Here is a 12,464-nt window from a genome sequence, read left to right as displayed (position 1 = left end):
TATTCATTTTGTGGTCAATCATGACACCCAAGTCTCTTTCAGTTGTGGTGCTAGTGAGTGTAGCACTGCTGAGCCTATAAGTAGGATGTGGGTTTTTTCTCCCGAGGTGGAGCATCTTGTATTTCTCTGTGTTGAATGCCATCAGGTTTTGATCTGCCCACCTTGTGAGCCTGTCTAGGTCAGCCTGGATCGCCAGCCTATCCTCTAGTGTGACTACGCTTCCCCATAGTTTGGTGTCGTCAGCGAACTTAGCCAGTCTGCTTTTGACATCAGAGTCCAGATCATTTATAAATACATTCAAGAGTACAGGTTCAAGAACAGAACCCTACGGGATGCCACTGATCATCATGTGCCATGTTGATTCAGTTCTATCGATTGTCACTCTCTGGGTCCAACCATGGAGGCGGTTCCCCAGCCATTGGACCGTAAGGTTGTTGAGGCCTCAGCTCCCCAGTGTTACCAGGAGGACATCATGGGACACCAGGTCAAAGGCTTTTTTGAAGTCCAAATATATGATATCAACCCCTTCTCCTTTGTCCAGGAGATGTCACCTGGTCATAGACGGAAATGAGATTCATCGAGCAAGACCTGTCTGCAACAAAGCTGTGTTGGTTCTCTCTCAGAATGTTGCCTTCTGTTAGCTTGTTGTTATTGGTTTTTTTGATGTTTTTTTCCAAGATTGAGGTCAAACTGATTGGCCTGTAGTTTCCCGGATCCTCCTTCCTCCCTTTCATCTAGCCTCCTCTTAAAGACCCCCAGGGTCGGAGCCAGCTCCTCTTCTCTTGGAAGTTGGTTCCAGATCCTAGCCGCCCTGACAGTGAAGTAGCATCTCCTGATATCTAGCCTAAATCTACCCTCTGCCAGCTTGTGACCGTTATTTCTAGTCACTCCTGGTAGCGCTTGGGGAACAGGAACTCCCCCAGTGCCTGCTGGTCCCCTCTGACTAGTTTGTAAATGGTCACTAGATCCCCCTTCAGCCTTCTCTTGTGGAGGCTGAACAGGTTCAGGTCCCTTAGCATCTTCTCGTAGGGCCTGCCCTGCTGCCACCTGATCATGCGAGTGGCCCTTCTCTGGACCCTCTCCATGTTGTCCACATCCCTCCTGAAGTGTGGCGCCCAGAACTGGACGCAGTACTCCAGCTGCGGCCTGACCAGTGCCGCATAGAGGGGGAGGATCACCTCCTTGGACCTGCTTGTGATGCATCTGTGGGTGCATGACAAGGTACGGTTGGCCTTCCTGACTGCGTCCCCACACTGCCAGCCCATGTTCATCTTGGCATCAGTGATGACTCCAAGATCCTTTTCTGCCTCCGTGCTGACAAAAGGGGAGTTCCCCAACTTGTAGGGGAACCGGTGGTTCTTCCCCAGGTGCATCACCTTGCACTTGTCCGTGTTGAATCCCATCCTGTTCTCATCCGCCCACCCCTGTAACCTGTCTAGGTCTGATTGCAGCCTATTCTTCCCCTCTAGTGTGCCCACATCTCCCCCCATCTTGGTGTCATCTGCGAATTTGAACAGGGTGCTTTTTACCCCCTCATCCAAGTTGCTGATAAAGATATTTAAGAGTGCGGGCCCAAGGACCGAGCCCTAGGGGACCCCACTGCCCACATCCCTCCAGGTTGAAAATGATCCACCCACCCCCAGTTAATTGTGTGAGAATTATTTTGCATGTGTGGCTGGGCTGAATTTATTATGCTTCACCAGTGAACTGTGTAATATATATGTAATATGTAGGAGGGAGCTCAGGCTCTGGATGCCCCAGTGAAATCCTTGGGTTTCTCTCCTGAATTGTGGGTGCACTGAAGAGTGTCCACAGCATGTGGCACCCCGCCTTGAAAGGCTCTCCAGGCACCGCAGTGTCGTAGCCCCTGGTTGAGGACCACGGGGCAAGAGAGTTAGTTATAGTCCATCAGGTGCATCTCTCCCCTGCCCTATGGCTGACTTCAGTGGGTCACAGGGAAGCGGCTCAGAGAGGTGCACACTTCCCTGAGCAAGAAGGGGGAAGGCCCACCTGGGCCCAGCAGGGGGGCTTGCTGAGGTGAACCCCCTCCAGGTGGGTTCCCAAGGCCCCCCCCCCCTTCCCCCAGAGGCTGCCACATCCCCGAGCAGAGCGGGGGGTCCGAGGTTTGTACATCCCAGCCTCTCTCCTGGAGGCAGCTGCCGGGCGGGAGGGCGCCGAGGTGCCTGGGAGCCGCCAACTCTTGCCCTTCGCGGGCCCAGGGTGCCGCCCGGTGCCTTGCGGGTGGCGGGGACCCGCGGGCCGCAGCGTTCGCGCGGCGGGAGGGCCCGGGCGGGACGTCCTGGAGCAGCCCGTGCCCTCGCCCCGGCCCTGCGGCCACTTCAGCCGGCGGCTCCGAGGGAGCGCGGTGCTCTGCCTCCACATGGCCCCGCAGCCGGGGGCGGCGCAGGATCCGGCCCAGAGGCGCACTTCGCCCGCTTAGTCTGAGGGGGAGGCACCGGGGCTGAGAGAGGCATGAGCTTTCCTATAGGTGACAGCCGGCCCCATCCCATGCAGCCCGGCTCTGGCGCTCTCCTGTCTCATGACTAGTCTCTGCCCTACTTCTGCTCTTCAGTTCCTTGACAGGCGCCGGCCTGTGTCCCTGTAAAGATGAAGGTAGGTAAGAGATGCCTTGATATACCGAATTGTGCTGGAAGGGATACCAGCTGTGAACTGCATGGAAAGAAAGCTGTTCCTCCCCCCACCCCTTTTTTTTTATAATACTGCACCCAGTTTGTACAGGTTGTAAATTCATTAACAACCCTATTTGGTTGTTTTTTTAAAATTTTAAATACCGTGTTTTTAATTCAAATAATGATTAGGCACTTCCCTCTTCAAATTATTGGAGGCCTCAGAATAAGAAGGACAATGTCACATTTCCATTTCAGGGAGCCTCAGAGAGACGGCAGATTTCTTGGCTTCAGTTTCATTTTTTATCCTTGGCTTTCTCCCCCTTTCTTTGTAATTCAGGTGTGAACGTGCCCAGGGTTGCCAGCTCTCCTGAATCTTGCAATATTTGGCTTTTTACTTGGGGTCCCAGGTCTTGGATGAAAGGTGTTACATGTACAACTTTATTGCATGAAGTGTTCACCTAAAATACCCAGCTCTAATTCCTTTGTGATTGCAAACCATTAGAAACACGTTTCCTCCTGTGCTCACAATTTAAAAAATATCAGAAGACAAGGAAAAAGATCCCACTTTTCTCTTAATTTTATGAGTCTTAAGCCCTTTTTTTTTTTGAGGGGAGAGTCTCATGATCTTTGAGCAGCTGGGTGTAACAAAACTGTGCAGTTTAGCAGATTGCTTGCTCTGAAACTTCCTTTGAGTATTAGCAGTTGGGAGATTTGGCTGATGAAGGTACATGCTCTTGTTTTTTGTTCCCTTTTCCCAAAATATGTATTAAACAGGTGTTGTTTCTTTACCTGAAACAGACTTGAATTTAGCTCAGAGATAAGTGTAGTTTTTTTTTAGAGATTAAACAAATCTCAGGTGCAAGTCTGAAACTTGCCGCTTTTCTGCATACAGGCATACAAACCAAACCTTGTTCAGTTGACTTGTCGTGAGGAGATGGTTGAAACATTGTGAACACTGGGAGAGTGAAATTCAATTTAAAGAAGTTTGCAAATCTTATTTGTTGGTTATCCGCCTCGGCAGCCCAATTGGATTGTTAGGATGCGGTTGAGGAGGCCATATAGCATCCCAGTAATGCAACAAGGGGCTGGGTTGGTGTTATACCCGTATGGGCTCCTCATATGGGCAACTTGCCGTAACTTCGTGAGGAGTGGTGCTCTGAGGTCTCAGGGCAGTTACTTGGATTGGTCACACTCAGGGCAGATCCAGAGGTGGTGCAGGGGTGTGGTTGCACCCCCTTTCCAAACTGGACCATGATGCTGGATCCCATGAGAACTTGAAAAATGTCCCCAAAGCCAAAGAGAATTCCCTTTTCCCTTTGTCCTCAGAGGCATATTCCCCCCCTCCCCACCCCCGTCTCTGTCCCTCTCCTTTCCACCTGCTTTCTCCACTGTCCTGGGGCTCGGGGAATATTCAGAACTGCTCCTACTCCAGCTGTTTGCTTTTTTTTTTTTTTTTCCCCAGTGCTTGCCTAGGGCAGCAACAGTGGCAGCAGCTCCTTGCACCTGCTCCTGTGGGGACCAGGCAGTGTGGGGGAATCCACCCCCCTCCCCATTGCTGCTGTCTCTGTGGCTGTCCCAGCTGAGCCCAGCCCCTGTGCAGCCTGGCTGGAGTAGGCAGGAGCAGCTGTGAAGCTTCCCCACCCCCAGGGCAGCAGGGAAAGCAGGAGCAACTGGAGTAGGTGGAGGGGACATGCCTCTGAGCACAGAGGAGAAGGTGGTGATACTTGCATGCTTTGGGAACTTAAAAAAGGTCCCACAAGGCTCCTACTATGCATGGGCTGCCTGCATGGATGGGTTGCAGGGGTGGAGGATGGGAGCAGGAGTGCAGCCACCCTTGCAGCACAGGTGGCTGCTTCTGTACTCCTTCCATCCTGCCAAATCTTGGATCCACCCCACTCACACCTAAAACCAGTTCTGACTATGCATCACATTTGATGCTCAAAATGTCTTTGTGGAATAAGAGCAACTTCATGTTTAGTAATGGATTGAGGATAAATCTCCAATGTAGCTGTACTGAAGCAAGTGTCTTCTGTTGGGTAAGCAACCAGAAGATAGAACATACTCTACCTACTTATGTCTGCATCCCTTTTTTCTATGCTGTGGCAATGTACAGACATACACAGTGGTTGTTCCAGTCCAAAAAAGTTACTTCCAGTTCCAACCTAAGGTAAGAGATTTTGACTTCAGTAAACCCTAGTATGATGATGAATTAGAAAGAGATGGCTGTGTTACTTCTCTCTTCCCCATCAAAGCAGAATTCCTCTGCCTTCACGTGCATATGCACTGTCAGCAAGATCTTAATGACATTTACACCTATCCATGACTTACTTGGTATATGAATAAAGCTATGCCCAGATATCTGCTCAGGAGTTCACAGTACACTCTGCCTTTGAGTTTATATAATGATCGTTCTGTTGTACCACTCTAAGATAGTTCGCATCTAATCCAACTTGTACTGGAATACTTTCTAGAAATCATAATACTTATGGAGATGCTGATAGGACACTCTTTCTGCTTTTATGCATGGAGTCACAATTGGATATACCAACCTGCTTGTATTTTCTGTACATAGTTATAAACCTCTATTCATAGTGCATCTGTACATACAGTTCTCAGCACTGTGAAAAAGATTACAGAAAAGCTGCCAGTCAAAACCATGTTACCCACTGAGCTTTGAAAGGTTGCAGTAATTTTTTCATCTCTGCCCTCAAAGTAAGGCTGTTCAGCGTGGAGGAGCTGAAGGACTCTATGACCCTTAAGAGGACAGAGGGTTGTTTGCCCAGGAATGGGGAGGAGATCTGATACTATGGCTATTTGGGCAAACCGATTCTGTGGACTGGTTCTGCTAGCCAAAGCAGTCTGCAGTTTTGAGAAAAGGTGTGGTAAGCTGCAGACTCATGGGTTGAGTTCGAATCCTTTTTTTGCATTGATAGCTATTAATGTTTGAGCACTTCATAACCCTTATTACAATTATACTCAGAGTAATTATGATTCACAGATAAGAATACTGAGAACTTGCTTGATGGGAGCTGGGAATTGAGTAGAGCTGGGAATTTAGCCTAAGTGTCTAAGAGCATGGTGCCAAGTCTCAGTAAGTTTGCCACACAGCTTTTACAAATAACCTGCCAAATGGGGGTAATGCAGTGAAGCATTGTGGCTAAACCAGAAACCCTTTGGATTCTGTAGTTAGGCTAAGTGAGTTGATTCTTTAATTTGAGCAGGAAAGGCATGATATGGTATGATATTATATCATATGTTTTTAAAGATTCAGAGGTCCCAAGTTCAGTCTCTGCTAATGACAGATGGAGGCATTTATGTTTCTGACTGCGTCACCTTAACCATGAAATGACCGTTGGTTCCCAGATCCAAGACTGTAGAACAAGAATCTTAGTTCTCATCATTTCGTTGCCTTCTGACATAATTGTATATTTCACTGGTGATGCTTACTGTCACCTTGTATAGGCTGCTCCATATACAGAAAGCAAGCTCTTATACTCTCTGCTGCTTGGACCTATAGCTGGAGTAGTGGAAGAGACAAAAGCTCCCTATTTGCAAGTCATGTTCATACCTCTCCATGCCTATATGTAATGTCAGTCGAGTAACAGTTGGAATGATTTTACATTTAAAAGTGAATTTGGAAGGTATGTTGTTATTATTTTTTGCTATTGCATTTGTATTTTGGTTGAACAGAATCAGTCTCTTTTAATAGGAACAGTAGTGCCAACTTGCGATTTTATCACAATACTTGTAGTTTTTCCTGAAATTGTAGCTATCACTCATGTGATTGAGTGAATGCCAGAGTCATGTAAAAATGGTGTCTAGGATGAAAAAGTTAAAATTGTAACCTGAGGGCATTTAAGTCTCAAATGCTACAAGGGAAGTAGAAAGAACTGCAAACACATACTTAAAAAAATGAGGTTATTTCTGAGGCCTGATTTAGGAGTTGGGTTAGGCTTGGTGGGTTTGACAGGGTGTGGTGCTTCCCTGTAAGTCATGTTTGAGGCTGAAAAACATGCAAGTCTGCCTTTGTTCAGAAGTAGGAGACCCTGCCTATGTAACTCCAGAGCCTGATTTTATATATTGCTTCCTGACAGATAAATTTTATTCTCAAGGTATAACTTGTGTTGTGTCCTTATAATCATTGATGGACTACAATTCTGAAGTCGAGTTGTGCTTCTCTGTAAGCCGTAGGAAAAGTGCAGGGAATTACTTCTAGTTTTCCTTCTCAATGCTATTCCAGCAGAGATGGGGGTGAGGTGTATTTTGGGGAGGAGAAGGTTTATCTAAACAGTGGAACAAGTGAGTAAGGGTTCCCTGGGTTTTGTAAAGCAAATCTGAAAGATTGCATATGTTGAATCCTTTTTTCATCACTCATTACCATGATGCAAGTCAGCTTTTGAAACTTAAATCTTGTCTTTCACCTTGTAAAAATTGGGACTTTCAATGTATGAAAACTTGCAGTTTGTTTCCATTAGGCTCTTGCCATTTTTATTGTTTGCATCTGGTTCCCTGCTACATGCAGGCTTTGTGGAGGATGATACAGCGCTGATAAAATGTGGAGAAATATCAGTTTTCCTGTATAAAGTATTCATAAGAGCATCCATTGGTAACCATGCAGAACTTGTCTTGAAGATCATGCTAGTGTGAATGATGCTGTAAAGATAATTTCTAAAATGTTAAAAATCAAGTATACTACCTTTCACACAGTATTGTGATGGGATCCTCTGGTTGGTCAGCCATTCAAGATTTGAGTTTCCCATGAGGATGACTGCAGGAGAAGATGGGGTGGGGAATTCCCCAGGAAACCCATCCTGGAGTTCCTCACAAATTGCTCTGTTTTTAGGGGCAGAATAAATGCAAGTCCAGCCTTCGAGGACATTTGTTGCAGGATATCAAAGCAGCAGCCTAGAGCTCCCCACATTCAAGGCTTTGGCAACACTGTTTTACTAGAAACCCTTGTTTTTAAGCAAAGCTTTGAAGGAGACTACTTTTCCTGTGAAACTGTGTCTGCCTCTAGCACCATCTTTTCCATCCAGGTTCTCTTGCTCCTTATCCAGTTTCTTCAGTTAGGAGCCCTTGGAAAGGCAAACACAAATGGGGAGGTTAGTGGAGCTTCTAACTTTCATTGTGAGAAGGGTTGAGATTTGTTCATGTGTTTATAGTTGCTGTTTCTTGTAAGAGAAAATGGCAATACAATCATAAAAAGCAGATGACCCTTGAAAAAGCAAATGATCTTTTTTCCCCTAAGATTAAAGATCACCTCTTGCTGACAGTAAGCGGCGTGTACTTCTCACTGACAGTAATGTGTAACCATGAAACCAGCCTAAACTAGCCCAAGCTTGCTCTGTACCGTGTTTTGTAATTTTGTAACGGCAAGAGGAAAAACCTAGATGCTGTGCAACAATGTAGCAATGCAATGCTTAATGTATAAATACCAAGCTGTAAACTCAGTTCAGTGGAAACTCTCCAACTTTGTGACACTGGGTGGCCCCCTCTGCAGAGAAATAAATCATCTTGCTGATACTCCCTCATTCTCTGCCTAATTGATCGTGGCTAGGAACGAGCCCTGCAAAAGGGACGAGATCAGTGCTCCTTGGTGTATGAGCACACCCTTCGGTGTATGGGTGCTACACAGTAGCTGATCAAATTTCCCCAGCATTCTGCAGTGTTTGCTTTACTATTTTGTTGGATTTAAGATATGGAAATGATTCTGTAGTATTCCCCACTGCTTTTTTGGTCTTGAATCTATTAAAATAATCTACAGGGGAAATTTTAATCTAGGTTCTCTATGAAAAGAACTATTTTAATCTAGCTCCTATATAAGATTAAACAAGTGTCTATTAGCTTTTTCTACTATATTTGTGTATTGAAAGAAATCTGATGAAGTCATTTGTGTGTAAACCCTTGGCTCAGTTTATGAAAATTTGGAAGTGTGTGTTGAGAGCGAGTTGAGAAAATTTCATAGGAATATATATTTTTGTCAACTTTAACAAAGCAGGACTTTTTTCAAAAATATTTACCCTATTTCCCTGAAGAGAAGGGGGAGGAAAACATTTTCTTGATTATTTTGCAAGGTTCATCAATATAATGGTCCCAGATATTGCAAATACTGTACAAAAGAAGTTTGCTGGGGAAAGCAAGATTACTTGAATTTAAATGAGATGGGATATGCACAATCCTGCATAGCAAAAGTTACTATGTTGTAAGGGCCTTGTTACACATTACTTTTAGGCAGCTCCTGGAGCTCTTCCCCTTGAATTATCCACACATTAACACCTGCAGTTAGTTTTAAGCACACTTTAGGCATCTTAAAGTTATGCTGCTCCAGGGCAGGTTTATCTCTGCTCTGTATTACTCATCTCATGTTCCTAGAAGGGACTTTATTAACCTTTCTTTCTCCATGTACAAGCTAGTCAGGGAAGCTGAGGCATGCAATGCTATTGCAACATGAATGCACCCAAAAATATTACAACAAAACCTGTAGTCCATCATATTGATACACAATTTTTTTATTGCCACCTTTGAAAGGTGGTATATTGCCATTATCAGAAGTGGTGCAGTGCACATAATCTTGCTTAAACTCCACATAATATATGGCTGCACAGCTAAATGAGTGGTGTGGACCCAATCCACAGGTTGAATTAAGCCATGTGCCAGGATCAGGCCCTTTGCCCTGGGATCAGATCTTGGGCTGCCCCCTTCCAGCCCTGTGTGTCAGGATTGGGCCCTAGTGCCCAGTGTTGCCCATTTCTTGGGCTTTCATTGGAGGATCAAGTGACCAATCCATGTGCATGGCCTGGGGTTCCCTATGAGTCCAGAAATTTAGCAGAAACCCACTCCCTGCTGCCAAAGTTCTGTACCCATGGGGAACCGCACAGACTAGATGACATGGTACCATGGACTAGATCTGGCCCACAGGCCAGGGTTTGAGCATCCCTGCTTTAACACTTGGGAATCTCATCACACTTATTTCAAAAGGGGTCCTGCTCATCCTAGACACTGAAGCCAGCCTCTACCAGCACCTTCCATGTTATCCTTTATTTAAAGAATCCTATTTCTACATCAGTCCAGAAGGTTCCTATCCCCATCCAAGTTTGCCTCCCCCTTGTCTCTTACAAGAAATTCATCAACCAATGATGGATTGATTGTATATTGCTTCGGGGTGGATGGTTCTAACTAAATCATCGTAAAATGTGGTACCTTCAAGAATCCTCAGATCATGCAGTTGTTACTTAAGTAACCATGTAATCTTCTTATTGGTGCTGCTCTTTACATCATGGTTGGGGTCTGAGGTTGAGGTCCTATTATGTAAGGGCTCTATAGCTCTCTCACACATACTTTGAGAGTCCTTTGCCCTGGAAGATCTTTCCTATATAACAGGACAGGTAATTGGAGGAAGAGAAATAGATTCACAAAGGGGTGAAGTGACTTGCCCAGTGCCATAAAGAAGATTGGTGGCAGAGCCAAGGATAGAACTTGTTTGTTTCTTGCATCCTAATCTAATGTTTTGTCCACCAAGAAAGTGTTTTTAACTGTGTGAACTGTAGAAGTGCATTTTTTCTCCCTTACTGAAAAAGTGTTATGCAAAATGAGCTTCTTTAACAGAAAGGGAGTGTTTGACAGAGATGTGGCAACTGAAACTGGGACTGAAACCCTTCATCAGGCTAAGGAAGTTTCTGCAGTTGGTGTATGCTCTTTCTGGATGGAATGAAAAGTAAAGAAGCCAGAGGCTGGGCTGGTATGCATACAAGACAGGTAGTCAGTGAAAATGTAGATTGAGGAGTCAATGGGTGAGAGACAGGTGGGGGGTGAGGGGGGGAGGAGAGAAGAGGGATGAATAGTGGAGAGATACCTGGGGAGTCAGATGTCGGGCAGGTTATAATGTGTCATAAATCCAATGTCTATATTCATAGAATCATAGAAGTAGGGTCAGAAGGGACCTTGTAGATCTTCAAGTCTGACCCCCTGCCTGGGCGGGAGAAAAGAGTGGACTCAAATGAGTTCAGCCAGGTAGTCATCAAGCCTCTTCTTAAAGATCCCCAGGGTAGGAGCCAGCACCACTTCCCTAGGAAGTTGGTTCCAGCTCCTAGCTGCCCTAACTGTGAAGTAGTTCTTGTGGATGTCTAATCTAAATCTACTCTCTAATAACTTGTGTCTATTGTTCCTTGTCATGCCAGGGGGCGCTAGGGGTAACAGTGTCTCCCCTAAACCCTTCTGGTCCCCCCTTAGTGAGTTTATAGACAGTCACCTGGTCCCCCCTCAGCCTTCTCTTGTGAAGGCTGAACAGGTTTAGGTCCCACAGTCTTTCATTGTAGGGTCTGCCCTGTAGTCCCTGGATCATGCAGGTGGCCCTCCTCTGGACCCTTTCAATGTTGTCCACATCCCTCCTGAAGTGGGGCACACAGAACTGGATGCAGTACTCCAGCTGTGGCCTGACCAGCGTCTCTAGAGGGGGAGGATCACCTCCCTGGCTCTACTTGAGATGCACCTGTGGATGCACGACAAGGTCCGAGCCCTGCCAACCGTGACCTCGCATTGTTGGCCCATGTTCATCTTGGAGTCAATAATGATCCCTTTCCGCCTCCGTGCTCTCAAGAAGGGAGTTTCCCATTCTATTAGTGTGCTGCTGGTTTCTACTGCCTAAGTGTAGCATCCTGCACTTGTCAGTATTGAAATGCATCCTGTTTATGTCAGCCCACTCCTGTAACCTATCCAGGTCTTGTTGCAGTCTTTCCCTCCCTACTAGTGTGCTCACCTCACCCCAAATTTTGGTATCATCAGCGAATTTAAACAGGTTGCAATTCAACCCATCGTCCAAATCGCTGATGAAGAAATTGAACAGTGCAGGCCCCAGGACCGAGCCCTGGGGGACTCCGCTGCCCGCTTCCCCCCAGGTTGAATATGACCTGTCCACCACCACCCTCTGAGTATGACCCTTGAGCGAATCTGCAATCCATCTGACTGTGTAGGCATCAATCCCACAGTCGCCTAGTTTTTTAATGAGGATGGGGTGGGAGACAGTGTCAAAGGCCTTGCTGAAGTCTAGAAAGACTACGTCCACGGCGACACCTGCATCCATTGCCTTTGTGACCTGATCATAAAAGGCAATCAGGTTGGTCTGACATGACCTGCCTCTAATGAAACCGTGCTGGTTGCCCTTGAGCATCATCCCTGAAGCCGGCCCATCACAGATGTGCTCCTTGAGGATCTTCTCAAAGAGTTTCCCAAGGATAAAGGTAAGACCGATGGGTCTATAGTTGCCCGGGTCCTCTCTCTTCCCTTTTTTGAAGATGGGGACCATGTTAGCGATCTTCCAGTCATCTGGCACCTGGCCCGAGCACCACGAGCGCTCATAAAGCCATGCCAAGGGCCCTGCAATAACCCCAGCTAGGTCCCTCATCACCCTGGGGTGGAGAGCATCTGGACCTGCTGACTTGAACACGTCCAGCCCCTCCAGAAGCTCTCTAACCCGGTCCTCCCCAACCTGAGGTCTGGAGGCATTCCCCTCGAGTCTGTCTGGCATCATAGCAGGGAAGTCCCAGTCCCTGCACAAGAAAACGGACATGAAGAATAGGTTAAAGAGTTCTGCTTTAGTCCATGATTTTTAGTATCCAGGAGGCTGATGAAGTGCAGTTCATAGGCTTGTCTCTGGGAAGTGTTTTGTAAGTTTCCTTTGAGGATCAGGACTGAGAGATTGGAGAGAGAGTGGTTTTCTTGTGAGAAATGTGCCCCCACAGGTAATTGGGTATTCCTGTCTTTGATAGATTTCTGGTGTGCATTAATTCTGGTGCACAGTTGTTGTTTGGTCTCTCCTACGTATTTTCCATCAGGGCA

At 46.4% G+C, this 12,464-nt stretch overlaps 1 protein-coding gene across 1 annotated transcript in view; it reads left to right on the top strand.

Annotated features, from left to right (window-relative positions):
* The first annotated feature begins 2,509 nt into the window (after window positions 1–2,509).
* The window catches only part of LOC149869186 (opsin-5-like), a 115,852-nt gene continuing 105,897 nt past the window's right edge, over window positions 2,510–12,464 (top strand). The window contains exon 1 of the mRNA XM_090037315.1: window positions 2,510–2,613. Within this exon, the coding sequence (XP_089893441.1) occupies window positions 2,608–2,613 (6 nt within the window). The 5' untranslated portion in view covers window positions 2,510–2,607. The remainder of the gene's footprint in view (window positions 2,614–12,464) is intronic.

Source organism: Crocodylus siamensis, chromosome 3, assembly GCF_052110815.1.
Source record: "Crocodylus siamensis isolate JL-2025a chromosome 3, ASM5211081v1, whole genome shotgun sequence".
Lineage (NCBI taxonomy): Eukaryota > Metazoa > Chordata > Crocodylia > Crocodylidae > Crocodylus > Crocodylus siamensis.
Note: the sequence above shows the minus strand (reverse complement) of the source record. Positions and strands in the feature narration are given on the sequence as shown.